Source organism: Strix aluco, chromosome 1 (genome assembly GCF_031877795.1).
Source record: "Strix aluco isolate bStrAlu1 chromosome 1, bStrAlu1.hap1, whole genome shotgun sequence".
Lineage (NCBI taxonomy): Eukaryota > Metazoa > Chordata > Aves > Strigiformes > Strigidae > Strix > Strix aluco.
In genome coordinates, this window is record NC_133931.1 from 153,040,658 (window position 1) to 153,062,835 (window position 22,178).

Below are 22,178 nucleotides of genomic sequence, written 5' to 3' on the forward strand. Positions count from 1 at the left end.
GTAAACAAGTTTTAACTTGGATGGTTATACTTACAAGCAAAGTCCCATAGTTGAAAAGAAACTCCTCTGTGACTATCTGGGGACGAAATACCTATTTGAGTTTCGCAAAAGTTGAAAAAAAATACATTAAATGCATATCTTATGACCAGAAAAAGTAAAACATGTATTTCACAGCCATGTTAGAAAAAGAGGACAAAATACGTATTTGCTTCTATCATTAGAGTGGTCTTACAATGTGCAAAAGTAAGGCTTACATCTTTAATGTTGCTACATAGCTGGAATGCTCATCAACATATCTACACATTACTAAAAGTTCTATTTTATCCATTCTGATCATGATCAGCAAAAATCAGATTTTGGGAAACTGTAGGAGTTTATCCTTTATTCAACAATTTATTTTTGGCGGGGGGGGGGGGGGGGCGGGGGGGCGGGAATCTACCTGGGATGCCACAAGATGAAACACTACAGGCATCATAGGAAGGGACATCTTCAGCTGTTTGGCCTGAACTGTTGATGGATGTTTACGTCCAGAGACATTAGTTAAGGCAGTGAGAATGTCACCTACAGAAAACAACATTTCAGACTAATCTAACATAATTGCTTTACTAAACAAAAGCAAATTACATATAAAACATCTCTGTTCCAGTATTCTCTGTTCAAGCCCATCTTCTCCCTCCTGCTGGAAGCAGCATTCATGTTACTGCATGACAAAGCAGGTTGATCCAGCACTTTTCTTTCCTAGCTCAGTGTCCAGCCAGGCCAATTTCCTGCTCTGGCTACAGGGACAGGGGTGCAAATGTCACCTCTGGCAAAATGGTGAGGATAGAAATATAAGGCAGGTGTAGAAGCAAAGATCAAATTACCCCTCTTGGCAGGGTGGACTTATACTGGCTTTAGGTGGCTACATATGCATAGAATTATACTCTTGAAATTCTATGGACGCAATTCTGTTTCCAGTGAAACAAAAAGTAAAATTCTCATGACTTCCAGCTGACCAAGAGCTGAATTCACCATAGTAGTGGGTGACATAATCCTCAAGCAGTATGTTTCTCCTGCAGCATAGTATAACTGGGAGAAAGAAACAAGTATTCTCTCCCCCTGCACTTCCAAAAGATCCCTCCACCAGCCAGGCACACACACACATATATTCATACACAATGTTTAACAACTATGCAAGTAACCTAAAGCAACAGGAATTCTCACGTTCTCATGAAAGAGGTAGCGGCAGGTCAATGAGAGAACTTAGTTGCCTCCATAACAAACCTCAGACACAATAACGAGGGAACAAAATTTTAATTACAATATTGAAAATTATATTTCAAACTTCAGAGGAGATATAAAATCAAGGAACATTTTGCTAAATTTGTGTTGCATTAGAAAAGCAAGACCTCTTCCGCATGGGATAAAGAACAGAAGCAGCAGAAGAAAAGTCATGGCTCACATGCAAAGAAGGAAAATTCTGTCCCTATAGCTTGAAAATATTAAAAGCCAAATCCTGTCTTCAAAGAACACTTACTATATTTTTTTCCCTAATGAGAGAGCTGCACAGAACTGTAAAAGGAAAATCACATAGACATTAAACAAATAAAGGACAGGATTTGGTATTTTATACGATTTTCATGCCAGAAAAGGCCTTTCCTTCCAGAGTAAGTCACAGAGTTTATTCATGTTGAATAATACCAATGCTTTTCTTCTGCTCCCATGGAGTTGAATTTTCAACATAAGCAGGAATGACAGAGCCTGGTACTGAAGTAGGTTGTAAAAATACCTAGCCTTAAAGATTTGACTCATTCTATAATATACTGCCCAAGAAAGGGAAAACATTGCCTAAAACTCTCCAAATACATAAACCAAAATCTTGTTTTTTCATCAACACATTTTTCTTTGGAATTACTCACAATACTGTAATTCAGCAAGACCTCTCTGTGGTTACCAACAAATAATTTATTGAACAATCTACTTTCTTTCTATGTTTTAAGGCCTATATAATCATCACATTTGCCAATTTTTCAGTTGATAAATAGGTTAAATATTATAAATGTAGAAATAGAATTACTTTCTTACCTACAACAACAGAAAACTTTTAAAATTATACACAAGATTAACAATTTAATTTGTTTAAATGTATCTTTAAGGACAATTTCTACAACTTTTTAATCTACTTGGTTTATAGCTACATCTGGTGGAAGAAGATGGGATCAGTAAGGATCTTACATAAATGCATATTAAAAAAGCCAGCTAAGATTAATTCTAAATCAACAGTTAAACGTCTTTTAACTGTTCCAGTTTGCAAATCTGGTTATTTTTCTTAGGGGCCCATAGCTTTTACCTCCTCAAGCAGAACACATTCCTTCGTCATACTCAGAGCATTAAAAAGAAAAAGCCTTCTGAAACACGTGGGCAAATATGGACAGATAGCTTAATCTTAATAAAAACAATCAACACACAAACCTAGCTTGGAAAGAAAAACAAAGTGTAAAAATTATGCTTTATATATCAGTTGTCAACAATGCATTGAAATTGTGCATCAGTAGTAAAAAACCCAGCAGAGTACATGTTAAAGCAATTGATGTATTATGTATTTAAATGATAGTAACTATATATTTAATGTATGGTACTTTTCAGCTTCTGAGGAAATATCAGGGCCTACTATATTAATTGCATATAGTACATACAGACAGTAGGAGGTGAATTTTTGCCTCCAGCATTTATAGTCTGAGACTTCCAAATCCTGAAGTATAGCCAATATACAAATCTGGTATTTAGTTTGAAAAAAGAGATCATGTATTTGAAGCAAGGCAAAAATTTGCATTGTCATAGGAAGTAAAGTTTCTTTTAAAATAGCAGCATGACATTTAGGTCTACTGACCTTCGCAGTGCTACCATTTCATTTTCAATATTCTAGCGATAATGTAGAGAAGATGAAAAACAAATCAGGCATCATCTCATCAGAAAATAATTTTATGAAAAAAATGTTTTATCATTTAATGACAAAGCATACACAGTCAGGGTTGGGTTTGCTCCCTTTCTTTTCTTGAATACTCAGAGCATTTCCTTCCTTGTCTTCCTATTTAGCTTTATTTTGTGGGAGATCTCACCCACCAGAAGTTTTAATAAGAATTTTAATGATGATCCAGACTGGCTGCACCAATCTTAGACTTTCTTCTTCCTTCCTTCTTGCCTCCTTCCCTCCTCCTCTTTCTCCATCCCTTCTCCCCTCCATCCTTCCCTCCACTCAGTTCCTTCCCTTCTCCTCCCCCCACTTTCCTTCCTTTTCTTCCTACCCTCCTCTCTTCCCTTCCTCCTCCTTCCCTTCCCTTCCTAACTCCCTTCCTTCCCTTCCTTCCTTTCTTCCTTCACTCACTCCTAATTAACTTCTTCAAATAAAAACCTCATCTTTCCTCATACAACATATAGCACAGTTTTTTCCAGGAAGAACAATCCCACCATTCTTACTCATCTAGAGTAATTTGTGACATTTCTTTCATTCAATCCTATGTTCAAATCTCACCAACAGATCCTCCTTAATTTTTCAAGATTTTATCTATTACTCTTGTACAAATGGCCAAAATTCTCATCCTGCTTCATCACCTTCTCCTGACTGCCTCCCCAGACTCTGGAATTAATTTCTTTCTTCTCCAGTTTCTTCTCTGTTTGCCCAGTGAGTCCAAATTGCACCTTACAGTTTGCAGCTTTTGTCCTATTTGCATGCACGCCTTTCCCTGTTCCTTCTGCAAGTCCCCTCTTTCCCAGTACCTCATATCCCACTATGACAACTTTTGAGCATATTTAATGATGGCAGGACTTTAGCTGCTATACCCAAGCAAATTTCTGTTTTGAACATACACGAAGAGCACAAAGTTCAAAGTAGTTTTTTATTATTCCAAAGGCTCAAATACTAGTGAAATTTGAGCAGATATTCACAAAATTGTCCAAATGCATATCCTTGGCACAAAAGCTACTTTTCTGAAACTTCAAGTCCTTATTCCTAAGTACAAGGGATGGGCTGAGGTAGCACTGATGTTGTCCCTGAGTAAATCTTTCCATCTTTTCTTATGCATGATCAAATCAGTTTCAGACATCTAGAACAACTGAAGTATCTAGGCTAAAATTTTCCAGAAAAATTGCTGGAAGCAAATACTCAACACATCAGTTCCAGTGTAAGTGATCAACACATACTCACAGGTATGCTCTGTCGCATCTCTGCTAGCTCTGAGCTTTACAAGGCAAATTTGCTTTTAGGTTTTTCTGTGTTTGGAATATCTTTAGAACATCATTGATAAAATTTCTGGTATGTTTGAGCCTTATTCCTGACTGAGTTGATGGGACTTACTGTTCAACAAATACAAAGCATTAATACAGGAAACCATGCATTCCAATTAAAAAATATCTGATTATGACATAACTAAAAAACTTCATGAAGCTGATATCGTGCAAACTTTACATAATTGGACAACACAGTCTTTCCACCTCTATATGTAAGGAGATACTTGTTTCTTGAGGGAGTAAGCAATGGTAAGATTTGTTCAGTTAACCAACTGAATTTACCTAGAATTCCTGGCAGCTCCCGCACGATGTGATAGATGAGAAGATCCAGGCATTTTGACAAGTATTCACTGCCACCTTGCTGCTCTTTTCCTGGTGTCGTCTTTCTGCTGTCTCTTTCAATATACATCACGAGTCTACATTTAAGCAAGTGCAAAACATTACCTCTCATAACAAAAAAAAATGACACTATCTCAAAAATACTACTGAACCAGACATTTCTACTATCTGTGGTTACAATCACGACGATACATTAGTTCTGGCTCTGTAATTTTGTTGAAATTTTAGACTTTCCTTTTCAAATAAATCAATTTTTAAAATAACACAAAAGACTGAGTCAAGGAACGAGAGGAAAGAAACCCTTAAGCTACTGTAAGTACAACTCTACCTATTTAAGTGAATATATGATGCTAATATAAGGAGTGAATCCCTCTGCAGACTTAGACAGAAAGACTAATTTTAAAATACACTTTAATTTGAAATATATGACCAATATGCATAATATGAGCAAAAGACTAGACATTAATTTTCAACATGTAAGAATTCCAAAAGCAAGAATAATTTAAGTCAATGTAATAAGAGATCAATCTTTCAGTCAAGAGAAGTCATACTACATAAATCATACTACAGCCTATCAAAATGTTAACACTAGTTAGAATGGCCAAGAAAGAGATAAAAGTCCAAACTAGCTTTACACCTTTCTCTAGAAATCTGGTGTTCAAGATTTCAAAGGACAAACTCAATGCTTACATTCTAACTGTAAGTGCTGTGTAGCTATATTGTTCTGCAGAATGACATTTCTCATAGTAAACTGTGGTAACTGATTTATTAGCTATTGGCTAACTTACAAGAGATTGCTTTAATAATATACCTGTAACAAAATGCTTCAGGCAACATTTTAAAATGCTCATTTGAATAGACAGAAGGGCCAGACTTCCCTTTAGGGGCATAATATTGACATCTTTGTTTCACATTCGAACTCCCTGGGGATCCTGTGCAAAGACCCATCAGTCACTGGTGAGTGAAATCCATGCTCTGGATTTTAAGAATGTACTTCAGTATTATCTTTTTTTTTTTTTTAAATACCATTCTTATAATCAATGTTCTTTTATGGAAGTATGAAAATAACTTATTTAAACTGCCTCAAGTGTACATAACAAAACTGCAGGACTCACAAACACAAGATTTAATCCTAGGAAGTGTTTACTTCAATCAAAAAGGTGATTTACTCAATGAAGTAAAAACTACTTAGGAATGCATTTTTCAGGATTAGGTCTGCAAACAATGCATCATTGCTATGGAATACTACAAGTCACCTTATCCTTCCTGAACTGTGATACAGAGACAAAGAGAGAGATAAATCAAAAGACCCATTCAGTAACTACCTTTCACCTCTGCAATAGCCCAGATGCAACATTCAGCTGCACTTCCCAGAGACTATAGGGACATCTTTTATTTTTCTTGCAATCTCTGGAAATTGTATTAAATTACAAGGAGTTTTGATCTGTCTGGTAGAAGAGAACTTAAAAATCTGACATTACACTTCAAATAGAATTTTCCTTAAAAGGGTTTAAGCTTCTTTAATATAAAACATTTAATGCTTTAAATTAAAATGGTATAAAGTCCTCTAGCCTTTCCAGACAACCAAGTAATTTTTACCCAAAAATTGTTTAACTTTGAACAAAGACATGACAAAAGATCAGAGTTTGTATGGACTTTTTTCTTTAAGAAAACACTTCCGTGATTTAACAATCATCTGATTCTATATAGAAATAAGTTTAGATCTGTTTAAGATTTACTTAAAGTAGGCTGAGTAGACTTCAACATGAGTGGTTTTATTGCTGGGGGGGAAGGGGGTTCATTTTTTAAAAGCACGTTCTATTACTTAATCACAGTTGAGAAGCATACAAAGTATGTTCATTTATTCTGAGAGAGGAAAGATACAAAAGTTATGTAAACTCATGAGTTCTCGTTTTTTGTGTTGTCTTTCCCATCACAAAATTATGACAGAATCATAGAATGGTTTGGGTTGGAAGGGACATTAAAGATCATCTAGTTCCAACCCCCCTGCCATGGGCAGGGACACCTTCCACTAGACCAGGTCGCTCAAAGTCCTGTCCAACCTGGCCTTGAACACTGCCAGGGAGGGGCAGCCACAATTTCTCTGGGCAACATGTTCCAGGGTCTTACCATCCTCACAGTAAAGATTTAAATCTACCCTCTTTCAGTTTAAAACTGTTACCCCTCATCCTATCACTTCACTCCCTGATAAAGAGTCCCTCCCCGTCTTTCCCCCTTTGAGTACTAGAAGGCCACTATAAGGTCTCCTTGGAGCCTTCTCTTCTCCAGGCTGAATACCCCCAACTCTCTCAGCCTGTCCTCATAAGGGAGGTGCTCCAGCCCCCTGATCATCTTCATGGCCTCCTCTGAACTCACTCCAACAGGTCCATGTCCTTCTTATGTTGGGGGGCCCAGAGCTGGACACAGTACTGCAGGTGGGGTCTCATGAGAGCAGAGTAGATGGGGAGAATCACCTCCCTCAACCTGCTGGCCACACTTCTCTTGATGCAGCCCAGGATATTGTTGGTTTTCCTGGCTGCAAGCACACAGGGCTGGCTCACGTTCAGTTTTTCATCTACCAACACCCCCAAGTCCTTCTCTGCAGGGCCGCTCTCAATCCTCTCACTGCCCAGTCTGTATTTGTGCTTGGGATTGCCCCAACCCATGTGCAGGACCTTGCACTTGGCCTTATCCACTGAAGTGGTCCATTTATCAAATCCATGTCTCTCCAATTTAGAGACAAGCATGTCATGTGGGACAGTGTCAAATGCTTCGCACAAGTCCACGTAGAGGACGTCAGTTGCTCTTCCCTTATCCACCAACACTGTAATCCTGGCATAGAAAGCCACCAAATTTGTCATGCATGATTTGCCCTTAGTGAAGCCACATTGGCGGTCACCAATCACCTCCTCATTTCCCATGCGCCCTAGCATAGTTTCCAGGAGGATCCACTCCATGATCTTACCAGGCGCAGAGGTGAGACTGACTGGCCTGTAGTTTCCCAGGTCTTCCCTTTTTCCCTTTTAAAAATGGGGTTTACATTTCCCCTTTTCCAGTCAGCAGGAACTTCACCGGACTGCCATGACTTCTCAAATATGATGGACAGTGGCATAACCACTTCATCCGCCAGTTCCCTTAGATCCTTAGATGGTCTTGAACCTCATCTTCTCCTACAGTGGGCAGTTCTTCAATTCTCCCAGTCCCCGTCTTTGCCTTCTGAGTCTTGGGCAGTGTGGCTGGAGCACTTGCCAGTGAAGACTGAAGCACAAAAGTCATTGAGTAGCTCAGCCTTCTCCATATCCCAGGTAAACAGTTTTCCTGTTTCCTTCTGGAGAGGGCCTAAATTTTCTCTAGTCTTCCTTTTATCACCGATGTACCTATAGAAGCGCTTCTTGTTGCCCTTGATGTCCATGGCCAAATTTAATTCTATCAGGGCTTTGGCCTTCCTAAACTGATCCCTGGCTGCTCAGACAGTTTCTCTATATTCTTCCTGGCTACCTGTCCTTGCTTCCCCTCTCTGTAGGCTTCCTTGTTGTGTCTGAGTTTGTCCAGGAGCTCCTGACAGAATTCTTCTGAAATTGCCATTCACACGAAGATTTTCTAAAAATATGCACAACTACTTTTTCCCTGATACTACTGTTCAACTAAACATTGTCTGTCTCGAGAAAATTGTACAGATCCGTATATAGGCAGGAAAGCATCAGTATCTCTATTTTCAACAAATTCCTCAGTCATATGTAGAACAATTAATCAGTTACTTTTATTCCCTGAAGAATCTGTGTCCTGTCTAATGGGAAAAACTAGGCCTATGGAAATACATTTATTCAATTCATATAATGCATACACTTGTCTTGCACTTAACAATACATGAAAAAATATGTAAGTGGTACTGTAAATATGATGAGAAACAAAGCACCGTCTATGAAGCCAGGTTTTATTTTTTAAAAATTTCTTCAAGTATCTGTATTGCATGTTATTGCAATCAGTGAGCTTCTACACAATAAAGTAGAACAACCCAAATTTTCTGAGAAAAGATGTGAAGAGTGGAGCAAAAAGGGGAGAATTTCAGAGAGTTAGCAGTCCTGAGTAACAGGAATGGGAATGAGGTCTACTACTTAAAAAGAGTAACAGCTGCTCACTTGTAAAGATGATCAACATGAAAAAAAGAAAATTTAGTCAAAATTCAGAAGACTGAGCAGAGACTTGGTAAGACATGGTCTTCAAACATACAGAAGTCACTGTAAAAGGAAAAAAACTACATTGTTTTCTGTGCTTAACCTGTAGAATTGAAATTTCAATGCGAAAATGACAAGAATTTTTGAATGTTAAGAACACCTAACAATTAGAACAGCTGCCAAAGAGAGGTCATGGAATACCCACCAATTTCCACCAATCATTAAAAAATATTTCTCAAGAATAACAGACCTTGACCTGGATCAGAAAGGCAACCTCTCAAAGTCTCTTTAAAAACTGTTTTCTAAAATTAATTTAATTCCCTTCTATCAGTGACATTTACCCTCAACATCCTTAAAATCAGCTTATATATCAATAAAGTTCAGCTACAACTTTACCAGCATCTCAACAGGGGAAAAAAAATGCATGCGGCCACCAGATGACTGAACCTAAAAGCAGGAGTTCACTCACTAGCAGACTTCTCCTACTTCTCCCTTCAGTTCATTAAGTTCACAGAGAATGACAGGCCTCCAAGAAACTAAAAAATATCTTGCATTGTCTGAAGACATATATAGTCCATTTATTCTGACAATTTCAAGGACACGTTTTCAGTCAACCTCTCCTAATAGAAAAGGATGATGATCTTTGAAGGATGTTTAACATAGATGTATTGTTTATTTTACAGAGATGCAACACTGGATGGCAGATCATGCTAGTAAGAAGGGTTAATCCCTTCTTCTCCCCTTCTATATTTTTTGTTGGCTTTTTTTTTTTTTTTAGTTTGATACGAGCTGTCTGGGTTTTTCCTCTTGAAATCACTGACTTGTGTAATTGTTCCCTTCTGCCTTCCATTTCCATGTTTTCCCATCTGACTGAGCACCAAGCTTTTCTGTTCTTTTTCTGACCATTTTTCTAGGCCAATCTTAAACATATAAGGCCAAAAGGCTATTCTAAATGTCAGTTTGTGATAGGTCTCCAGATAAAGTTTTTTCTTTGAGGGCATATACAAGATCTGAAAATTTAAAAGATATGGGAGGTGGGGACAGATAACAAGAGAAAGATTTTGCTCAGAAGTTATGCTTTTGTGCATAGTTAGGCTTTTGCAGACTGCATAGGTCTGGCAGGAATACTACCCTATCTTTCCACAAGTGTCCATCTCTGCAGAAAGTAGAAAAAGAGGTTTAAATAAATCCTTTAGGGAGGAAGTTCAATCTTCAGGGCAGTCTCTATCCAATTAGGAAAGTCTCTGAAACCATTTAGATCCAGAAAGAACAATTCAGTGAGACTAATCAGAAATTACTACTAGATCAGAAAAGGATGAAATTATGTGTCTCAACAAAACTTCAGGTTGTATCCCTCCCCTCATTAACAGGTAGTCTGCCTTTGCAAATCACAGAGAGAACAAGGAGACTAGAAAACTCAGGGTGATTAGCAAAAGAAATTAATTTGCATATTATAAACAAACAAATGCTATTTGAGCCTAAAAGGTCTCATATCTTCTCTAGATGTATCACATGTGGAAGAACAAAAGGTATGTAATGGACTACATGAGACAGGTAGAAAAAAAGAATAACAGGTGAATTGTATCAATGTTGTGTAAGAAAAAATTCACTTCAAAATTACATTTGATATTATATATAAATGCTTTTCATCTGCAGATCTTGAAATCTCATAGTACTTCGGAAAGTCCTAGTGCAATTTCCTCAGTGACACCCACTGTCAAGCTCTTGAATTACACATTCCCACCACAACTGATTTTATAATTTAAAAATACACTACAACAGATCGAGAGAACTTGGTTTTTAAAAAAAAGAAATTCACAAAAATTTCTGCAAAAGCATATATAATTTTGATTACTAAACTAAAAGCCTTTTCCAATGCCAAACTGAACATTTAACTTGAAGCTGTAGAGATATATGCAGTGTTGCCATGAAACAGTTATTACTGACTGTTTTATTATCTGCGTCATATCCTTTAACTGATGCACACTGAAAAAATGCCTTATATTGATTATCTTTATCATAAACAGATTTTATAATCTAAAGCAACATAAATCCTGTTACAGGCATTAGCTGCAACCTCTCAAGACAAAGCAGTAAGTAGAAATTATGCACATTTTACTACATACTCTTTATATTTCTCAAATCAAAGACCTTCATAACGAGAATTTGAGTATATCAAGCATTTTCAATAGTTATCCAACTGATTACTGCTTACTGTACTAGCAATTTTGAATTTATGAGTCTTAATTTTGAAGTGACTTTTCTGTCACAGAATTGGAGACATTTAATTAAAATACTCCAACAGGAGTTCAACAGTATAAGACAAAAAATAACCATTATCTCTGCCGGGCTTAATAAAAATCTTCCAGAGTTCAAGATATTGTGAAAGTAGTTGTTTCCACATATAATGGGTTATTTCTCCTCTCTCATCTGACTACAGCCATCTTACTTTCTGGATGTAAGAGAAAGGTTTTAGTCTAGATGATCTATCCTGACAAGAGATATACTGTTCACTGAAGAACAATTATGTAGAAAACATAAAAAATTAAGAAAAATATTTTACCAATTCAATAAAGCTGCTATAAGGTTTGCCTACTGTTTCACCTAATGTGTTATATTATGTATTGGTCCCTAATCAGCTCTGTCTGGAGCATCACAATAAAACAGCAAGATAAAGCCAAAACTCACAATACAAAACAACATCCCAAATTCACAACACATTCTCATCAGAAAGGTTGCTCGTTGGAAAGCATTATAAAAAAAGAGATCAAACCGTTGATAAGAATTATTAAAGTTCTTCTCTTTCACATAATACCTTAGGCATAAATAAACAAATAGTAACTGTCAGTACAGGACTTCTATCAGACATTTCTCCAACCACACAGCTCGGTTCTCTGTGCTATAACAAGCATATGAATAGCAGCAGTCATTAAAAATGCAACCACTCAAAAAGTCACAAATCATTAAAGACATTTTACACTAACCAGAACATATCACCTGATAAAACATTTCTGGAAGTATAAAGAGATACACATGAAAAAGAAACTTGGCTTCAGTACTTATTCTCTATGATCTATTAAAACTGGGATATCTACAGATTCGTATGTGAGTGGAGGGGTATATAATGACAGCACCCCACAAGATGTCCTCTCACAATGGCTTCATGGTATAACTCACCTTCTACCTCCAATCCTTTAGCTCCAATGCATAGGTCTTAATTCTTCTCAAACATCAATATAAGATATAAAGTTATATTTGCTGTAAATGTAGTTAGATTTACATATACCCACAAGCCTCATCCTTTTTTACTTTCAGTTCCAGACCTGCTTTATTCCAATACCATAAAAACTGGGTTTACACTACATTTTGCTGTTCTTCATAATGAACAGTGGAAGACATAAATCCCAAATAAAATTTCTTCCATCTGACTTCAATCACCCCTGAAACATGGTGATAATTTACATTCTAACAGAGTAATTTCCTCTTGTCTAATACAGGAATGTTTTTGTGCCATCAGAAGACACAAAAATTCACTATTCCACTGTGAATCAAATATAATTTTAGAGCAATCATTTCTTGCAAAGTATTTTAAAACACAGAAACAAATAAAACATTTCATGTAAAAGTCACAGGAATTCAGTGATTATATCATAGAACCATAGAATGGTTGGGGTTGGAAGGGACCTTAAAGATTATCTAGTTCCTGCCATGGAGGGATATAAATCATTCCAACAACACATATAGCCAAGAAATATTATTTTACCCTGAATGTTCCTATATATTGAAAAGACTGTGGACCACACCCCAAGATGAGGAAGGTACGTGACAGACCTTTTTATTTTGCTTTCCCACCAATAGCAACAACTCACTGTTGCAGTATTTGTTTTGCCCTACCCAGAGCAAAATCTGCTCCTTTATAACGTTCACTGGGACTACAAGTTACTGTAAAAGACAGACTCTCCCTGTAAGACAGTGGTTTCCCCTTATGAGTAATCATCTACTGATAACCCCAGACAAAAGAGAACACCATTTTTTTTATATTCTTATGAACAAAAGGATTCATATTACACAGAAGATTGTTCACTTCAAAAACATTGGCTCAAAATCACCACACATTTTAATGTATTTCAGGTACGACTTTGAAAATAAGCGTTACATCTCTAATTATCTTCCATTATCACTTTACCTTGCTTGACAACTGAGTAGCAACATCCTCCTGTTGTTAATTAAAACTTGTAGCAGGACCAGAAAGGATTTCGCTCGAATAAAAGTTGAAGGACTTTCAAGTAAACGTGTAATTGTAGTCACAAAATCCTTGGTGGAAATAAACACAAATACATTAATATTATTTTATGGAAAAAGGTTATTTGCACTGTATACATTTAAAATTTGCTCATTTTCATGTGCATTCTGCATTAGTAAGGTACTTTTCATGCCACTCATAGCAAAATAAAAAATCCAAACCCACCAAAACCAAAACAACAAAATCCATAACACACTACTAAATAAATTCTGTCTGGCCCAGTGTAAAGCTGCTTTGTACATCTTCTCAAGAGCTGCAACAAGAAAACACTACCCGATGTACTATGTCCAAAATGGTACAAAATGAACTGCAAAGTATGATAGGACCAAATGTCGCACCTTAAAATGTCTTACCTTAAGGATAAATGTAAAATATTTTAATATATTTATTTTAAAAGAAGACTAAAGGATTTTCAGAATACATAAATAATTCAGCACAAATATGAATAAATGTCTACCTATTAATTCCCATATATGCAGGAAGAATAAAAACAACACCTTTGTTGGACACAATCATGTCTACAACCCTGAACTGTACAACAGATGCTCCAAAATAGATGGCAAAACTGTTTCTACTTTCTCTGATTGTTCTTATTTAATTTTATTTTGGGTTCATAAAGTGAAGAACACCTTTTCAACACCTTGGGAACAACCCAAATTAGGACTTGGAAAGAAAGAAGAAGGATAAACCGCAAGCAGTAAGGGCCATGACTTTCCTAATCCACTGACCTTTCTCCATTCCTATGATAAAGTCAATTTATAAGATGCTAAGATCCTTGCTAACTCCTTCCTTCCTGTAAATCCAAATGAAAGAATATTTTTTAAATCTTAACAAGGATAGTGAGAAATAAAGAATAAACACAAAGTGTTTCCCTTCAGAAGTTTAAAAATGGTTAGCTGACTGGATTCTGAAATCACAGCTTGCGTCTTTTTCCTCCCTCTCTCTCTTTATTTTGCCCTGTATACTGAAAGGATTTTTTTCTCTAGTTTCTGGAATGTGGCCCGACACATGGAAAGATGTGACATTCATGTGTACTGCCTCAGCTTCCAAGGGAATAAAGCTGAGAATCAGTAGAAGGAAAAAAGAGCTCTCACATTATGAGTAACAAAATTAGGTATTATGAGTATTAAGGTATTATGAGGTATTAAAAGCATAAGATGAGGATCATTTATGCTCTGTCCAACAATGTGTTGTATCTCCTGAAGAACCAAAGGAGAAAAATAAAAAAATTTAAAAAAAAAAAAAAAAAGGCAGAGATGCATATGGAGTATCCTCTGCCTCTGAGGAATAAAAATACCTGGTACTCATCTGTACTCTTCTACGAAACTGGGCTATCAGAATGCCTCGTTCTGAAAACACAAACCCTACTTCAAATCTCTCTCTCTCCCAAAAAACAAACAAAAAAATCACAGAATTAAAACCGGAGCCAGAATTTACAAACCAAGTCCATTGGCTCTAACCAAAAATTAGACTGAGCACAAATGGCCTCACCAACAGAAGCTACCTTCAAACATTTGAGCTGGATTCTCAAGCGAGTGACACTACAGAATAGAGGTGTGTAGTGTATGCCTGCATGTTGTGTGCAAAGTTTAAAATCTACTGTGTGACACACATTTAACATACCAAGTATTACTCAAATTCCCTCTTTTACTGACAGAATAAATGAAAGGCAACTTCACTGCCATAAACCTGAAAATCAACCCTGAATGTAATTTATTAGAGACAGCCTTTGCAACAATTAAGTATACCTCTTTAGAGAGACTGGAAAAAGGAATGTAAGAATGGACCAACAACCATCAGATTTTACTCTGATACTGTTTTAACACTGTCTTCAAAAGCAGTCAGCATAGACAGTAACTATAGAAATCCCAGAAAAATAAACCGTTATTAATTATTCTAGAACTGTTTTGTTGTATTTCTGTAATTTACTTCATATACAGAAGAGTTCCTCAATCTTGTGGTTAATAAGCATAAACTGTGTTCAACAGCTCGTGGAGCATGACTTGTAGCTCCTCCAGTATGAACCTGCAGCAGTAAAGTTCTTAAATTACAATCTACTAAAAGCAAAGGTTGAAATTTTAATAAAGTGGCATTTTGTGGTATTTCGGTTGTTTGTTTTTTTATGAGATTACTCCAAACAACCAAAAAAAGTTTTTACATTAAGAAACCCTGTAAAGCCTCAGACTTAGTGAAAGAGTATATATAATGCAACACTGCCTGCTAACATAAATGGACTTGACAGACCAAGCACAGGGACACCATGAGAAAGACACATGCAACTACAAGCCAAAGTACATCTGACTATTTTTAGTCCTCATGCTCTGGAGAGCAAGAATATTTCAATGCTACATGTGGGGGTTGACACAGGTTAAGACAACATTGCCAATTAAAATCAGTTACATCAGATTTATCTGGGAACGGTCTAATAATCTGGCTTAAGAAATAAATGTGACATTTTGGAATTTGCTTTTCTGGCTGGTCTGAGGACTGCAAAACAGCAACAGTTTATCCAAAGAAAATCTGAAGCAATCTTTGCTGACCTGCAGAACTCACTATATCAGAAAAGCCAAAAATTGCTGAAATACCATCTAATACATTAATTATTAATTGTTTCACTGTTATATTGTTCTGTCCTTCCCTGCAACTGTTTGATGTACCCATGGAGACTCTGCAGGGTAAGGACACTCTTTTCATTGCAAGTGAACACACTGTCAACTGCAACAAGATCGTGATTTTATATCAGATACTCTTAGTAATACTGCAAAGCAAGTTTAAAACAAATTACAAAAAGCAATGATGTTTTCGAATTGGCTACACAAGGGGAAAACAGTTAGACCACCTTCACTATACAAGAACTGAAGTTGCAATAGCAATCTTTTGTTGTATCGTGTATTTTCAAATTCCCTTTCTACGCATTGCAAATGCCTCCATATTACAACAGTTACAAAAATTTTGTAAACGCATTTATATCTTTTTATTAATTCATACTGATATTGACAAAACCATCAACATCAGAAGTAGCTACTTATCCACATTCTGGTAAAAGACAAGGAACTGAAAAAAGTAACTGAAATATGAGGACAACATTTATAACACATTTATAATGCTTTTTTTCAGTGCCATAATTGGATACAACCAAGATAAAAAGAGACTATGGCCAAAGGTGCAGGGACACAAAGAAATAATGCAGTCGTGACAACATATTGCTGTAACTATCTGAATAATTTTACTTATTAGTACTTGAGAAAAAAAAACAATAAAAACCAGCCCACCCCATAGACCTCTGGAAGAACCTAACTGCATTCAAAATGTTATGTCACTCGTTTTCACTCATTCAAAGGTGAATACAGACAGCTAGATGAAAGTAATTTGCAATGAGTTTTTTTTATCTACTGCTACAGTGTGTCAAAGATTTTTGATTTTGAGTTCTTTTTCCACACTTTATTTTAAAAACATCGTTTCAGCTTTTTTGTTTCCAAGACAAAAAACCAAAATAGAAAGGCTCTGTATCAGAAGGGGACAAAACCCAGTCCCTTTTAGCTATTGTAGTTCTCTGAAGACTTATACTAGCGTAGACGACCACAGAACTGCATTTCTCCTTTGTCTTCTGGCTTTTATTTTGTAATTCTTTTTATCGCTGTTCTTGAAGGGAGTAGAAAACAAGGGGAGCCTTAAGTCTTGTAAGCTAAGGGAGTTTCCAGATAAGATATACAAAGCTAAATGATCTCCATCTTGGATTTAGATCTTTTAAGCATCTTCTAATAGCAAGGTTTGCAGCTGTATTAAATCATAACCTTGTTACTACCTGCTGTATAACACTGAGGTCCTTCCGCCTCTTAAGCGATAGCATACAAGAATTCTACAGAAGGCAAAATACTTTGTAGACCAACAGTACCCACTTTTTTCTTTTCGCTTCTCTCAATAAGGTGGACTTGTGTGTCATGCTCACAGAATATTGAAAAATACATGGATTATTAAATTCAGTTTTCAGCAATAAAATATTACTGCTCCATGTCATGTGAGAGTACCTGGCAGTTCAATTCAGGAGCAGGATTATATTTTTAGATCCTATTCAGGAGAAATAGAAATCTAGTTTCTGCTTCCAAAACCCTACAATCTAATTTGAGCAAAACAGACATTCTATGAGATACAGATTTATCTGAGCCATAAGGCAGATACAGTTAACAAATGCAGGCACATGCAGTAGAACTAGACCCTCTTTACCAATTTTTAAAGTGCAATGTTTTTTCAGTGACAGCTTTGGGTACTATTTCCACTTCTATCAGTAGTTTGATATATATTGTTAAAGGAATGTCTATATTAGTCTATATTTCAATTTTCTAATCTGAAAAATTGCAACATTTGCTCACAAAACACCTATGACAGTTCATTAATGATTAAGCAGCAACTTCAAAACCACAAAGTTCCAGCCATTACTGTACTGCATGCCAACAAAATACTTACTACGTTCCTATAACTAGGTGAAGAATTTCAGATTTGATTATTTTTATAATGTCAAATATTTGATTAAAATAGTTCACAAGAACTGCAATATTAGAAAGGGAGTCCTTTTAGCAATGTAAGTGCTATACAAACAAGCAATTCTTCACAGAAGACATCATGCTGTAGCCATATGCTTGTCACACATTGCATTCTTTCACTGAATGTTGAGGTGAATATTTTTTGAACATACTTTGACTATACCACCAACTCACAGTAATGTGCACAATCAGAAACTGCGACATCGTGGGACAATTTGCCACCTGTTAGTGTTGGTGTAGTGGAATCTGTGGAAAGCTTAAGGCCAGCTGAGACGCATTTCTAAAAACACACTGGCAATTCTGACAAGGCACAGAAATAACTTTTAGGAAGAGAACAAGTGATTTCAGGCTGCGAGAAGAGATGGGTGGAAAATAGTAGACTATTTTTTAATTTAAACACTGCTGTTAAAACCATGCATAGAGAAACAAAATTAATCTCTTTCAACTAAAGCCTAATAGATTGTTATAGTCAAGATGACTGTCAGGTTACAGCATACATTACAACAGAGTATCTGATGAAAATGCGAGCTAGAGTTCCTATTTTCTTTGTGACTTTTATCCTTTCCAAGCAGAGGGGGATTGCTTTTGTTTATGAATTGTGCAGACTTACTGCCAAAAAAGTAAACACTATTTCTCTAAACATGGAATAATTTGGTGATCAAAATAGAAAGCTTTTAATCATTGCTTCTAAAACTTATATTAGACATAAATCAGAACCAGTAGTTTTATTCAGTGACACTAAAAAGAAAACCCTAAGTTATTAAAATGCTAATTTCTGCAAGACATTTCACTTACAAATTGGCCTAAGGTCCTTTAAGGAGAGCGTAAAGTACAGCTTTAGATTCAATCGGGAAACTCATTATTTTCTCTTTTAAATGTCTAAGAGAGCCATGTCAAATAGCTGTCCTCATGCATTCCTTATTGTTTTTCCTTAGGGCTGCTATCAGTTATGGTCAGGCTAGAGTTTTCTGAATTGATTGAATTCTAGCTGCAGTAGCAATTTATATACCCATTAGTACCATCTCTTGAAGATCTGTGAGAGAGAAAGGAAAACTATACACCTCATTATTTAGTTTTTAAGCAAATAAAAATACAAAATAAACACATTCCTCATTTCCGATATTCAGATATGTGTCACTGACTTAAGCATTTTGAAAACACAAAAACACTACCAGAGACAACTTTAACTTTCCATGAGTGAAATTCCATGCCAGTGAACAATATTAATCTGAAATCAAACCTTTTCTTGAATCAGCCTCTGTAGATGGATCCCACATGACAACATTGCTGAAAACATGGTGAGCATGTACTGCTGAATTTTGCATATTCCATTTGCTAAGGAATTTAGTACAGCTGTTAATCCCACTTTTTCAATGACATTCTGGAAAGCATTAGGTGCGTAACGAGTAATTCTGCATAAAGCCTACAGAAGTGAAAAAAAATATTATTTAATGGGATTATTATCCCAAGAAAAATAATGGAGAATAAAAACAGGTGGTGACTTTTCCAATAATTTAGGAATATAGAGAATTCATACAGTTTCATTCATATGACAAGTATTATGGGAAACGGCTACTTCCTTTTAGAGACCTGGAATTCTTCTAAATATATTGCTATACCCTCCATAAAGCTGAAACTGAAATATTTAGTACACCAACAGTCACATCACTCTTTCCCTCTAGAGAACAATAATGGTGGAGTGGCACAGTCCATGCTTGAGTCTTATCAGCGTAGGTAGCATCAGATAACACCATACTAGGAAGGAGCACAGGCAGCAGAAAATACAGAGATGATACACACCACAGAAATTCTGGTCACCCATAAAGGCGGGCATCTTTCTTCTCTTTCTCTGCTCATGGACCATAATCTGATATGTAATTCACTATCTATCTTTAGATCTAGATACTTGTTAAGGAACAGTGTTTAGTATAGTAAACATGCAAACTATTCTCCAAATGCTTGATTTGCAGATAGTGACTGTGCTCTAGTGAAGTGATCACAAAACTGTTCAGTGTATACTAACTTAGCTATTTCATAACAAACATTACCAAATGACCTCCAGGGTGGATTCATCTCCAAGTCAACACAGCTTTTCTTTCTGATACCTCTGGAAATGCAACCTTCAAGATACTGTAACTAGTTTTGTTCTCTCCAGATAAAGAAAATAAGACTCTTCAGACATTTAAAATTTCATTTTCTTTGGCCTGAATGTAGTGTTAAGATAGGAAAACAGATGATGTCGATTATTTGATTCACGTGAAAATCTGGTTTTAAGGAAAAACTTTGAAGGAGACTTTCTTTTATGAAAATAAGGCAATATTACCACTTCTTTGCTCTCTTCAGACAAGCTATATTTAGAAATTGCTGTTTATTTGGTGTGCATTCAACAGCGAGGTCTCATTTAAGAGAAACTATAGTCAATTACACCCACAGAATACTATCATCAGAGAAAAGGTTTCCATGTAAGAACTTCAGAAACTGCCAAGTTCACCAGTGTCCTTTGAAACATTACTCAAAACACACTAAAAAAAAGAAGTTTTTAAACAGGCATCTTACTGACACTGTTCATTTACTCTGCTCCTGTTCTTCCTTGTCCTTTCTGGTCCAGGAACCATATCAATTGCAGCTTTCTATTTTTCTTCTTTTTTTTTTTCCTCCCTCTTTTAAAACACAGGCACTCAATCTCAGTTTCCTAGTACATACTCTATTTCCCCAAGGATGCAATCCAGCCCTTCACCTCTAGTCTAAATTCTCAAAATAAGTGAGCAGAAGATATGTGCGTTCACTAAACATATCCTCGAGGGTCATATTACCAATGAACTGCTGGGACCTAGGGACAGAGTGTGTCAAAGCAACTCAGAGCTAACTTGGTGTGCTAATGTGGTATATGAAGACTTGCCAATGCCTTAGCTCTCTGCTACTGACCTCATCAAACAAGGGTGACCATAGCCACAGGACATCAGATGATCTCCAGACAAATCCAGTAGGAAAGACATAGCTGTCTTCTAGGATCATACTGCAGCTTTGGAGACAGCAGGAAAGCTCCAGCCCACCAACAGCCAAGGGGAGAAGCTTTAAACTCCCATCAGCTTGTATGTCTCAGAGCACTCTGCTGTAATGAGTGAAAACAAAACTTCAGCAGAAAAGCAGAAGATAGAGTTTAATGGGGGACCGAAGACAAAGTATCCTAAATCACTTCAGTAGATCCAGTATCTGTAGAGAACTGATGGAGATAGGTCAAAAGCTGGTGGAGCAGGAATTGGGAACCAATGATGAGAAGAGCAAGAGTAGAGCTCACACCATAATTTCTCAGCAGCGGTCTTGGAAGAGGAGATGAACACAGTGGGAGTAAGACATTGGCAGAGCCTCACCCGGAACTGGCTTGTCCTTGCTCTCTGCACAGCCTTAACGAGAACCTTTTCTCCCTGCAGCTCCAACCCTAACATCATGATCCTTACTGGTCCCTTCCAACCTGAGACATTCTATGATCATCTATGCCCTATCTATTGCCTTCTGGTCTTACACACCATATCATAGCTGGATAACATTCACCCTTTCAGGATGTACTCCACAATTCTCTCAAGTTTGAGAATGAATGCATTAATGTATCTGCAATACCCAAGCCTCTGAATAAAACTATTCAGCATCAATTATTTAAGGAAAACAAACAAACCAACCAAACCACCAAAAGATTGTGTTGAGCTATCTCAAATTAGTTTTACGTGGTTTGTTTTGTCACTCCTCCTCCAGCAGAAAAAGCTATATCTTAGAAATGATATTTAAAATTATTTCTTAAAACAATTTTAAAACTTTCAGTATACTGGAAAGAAAATATTCTTCCTGCTGCTGAGCTTGTCAGAATGTCACTTTGACATCTTACAGAATTATTTCTTCTCCGAGTCTAGCAAAATGATAAAAAGATATAGCCTTCCTACAGGCAAAATCTGTGATATTTACATGAGGCATGTTGGACTCCAAAGTGAGCAAAAATACTGAGACACAGTTCCCATTTGCCACCTCTGACAGGCAGGACAAAGTAAAGTGTCATTTCTTGACTCCAGAGACTGAAGACAGAGTGTCTTCTTGATATATTTTTATTATTGATTGAAATAATCATAAGTAAAATTCTATAGTGCCTTACTGTTGATACACTTTGCAGGCAGCCTGTTAGCTCTAGGTAAAGATATGATACAGGTGTTTAACAGAAATGTATTTTTACATGTGAATATAAGTGTCAGTCAAGAATAAATTCTTCAGGATACATTCAAACAGGGCAGGAATGACTGCATAATAAAATACAATAGGACACTGATGATCTCAATTCATGTGGTCATGCAGAATAAAAATGCCTACATATCTATAGCAACAATTTCATTAACCTAGAAATTGTACAGTACAATATAGCTGGAGAATCCATTAGTATTTTACTTTAAAAATTAGTATGTCACTGAAATCTCTATAAACTTCTGTTGGTAAAAGATCTGCCTGTGCTAGATTTCAAAATTGATTGGCCATTTTTTTTCTGAAGTTAAGATTATATACCCAAATACCCCG

General features: G+C 36.4%; 1 protein-coding gene across 5 annotated transcripts in view; it reads right to left on the reverse strand.

Annotated features, from left to right (window-relative positions):
• ULK4 (unc-51 like kinase 4) overlaps window positions 1-22,178 on the reverse strand; it is a 252,397-nt gene that overhangs the window by 167,971 nt on the left and 62,248 nt on the right. For all 5 annotated transcript variants that reach the window (XM_074840823.1, XM_074840813.1, XM_074840835.1 and 2 more), the window contains exons 22-26: window positions 18,865-19,047; window positions 12,967-13,094; window positions 4,549-4,682; window positions 440-561; window positions 35-91 (exon numbers count right to left, since the gene is read on the reverse strand). In XM_074840823.1, coding sequence (XP_074696924.1) covers window positions 35-91; window positions 440-561; window positions 4,549-4,682; window positions 12,967-13,094; window positions 18,865-19,047 — 624 coding nt within the window. The remainder of the gene's footprint in view (window positions 1-34; window positions 92-439; window positions 562-4,548; window positions 4,683-12,966; window positions 13,095-18,864; window positions 19,048-22,178) is intronic.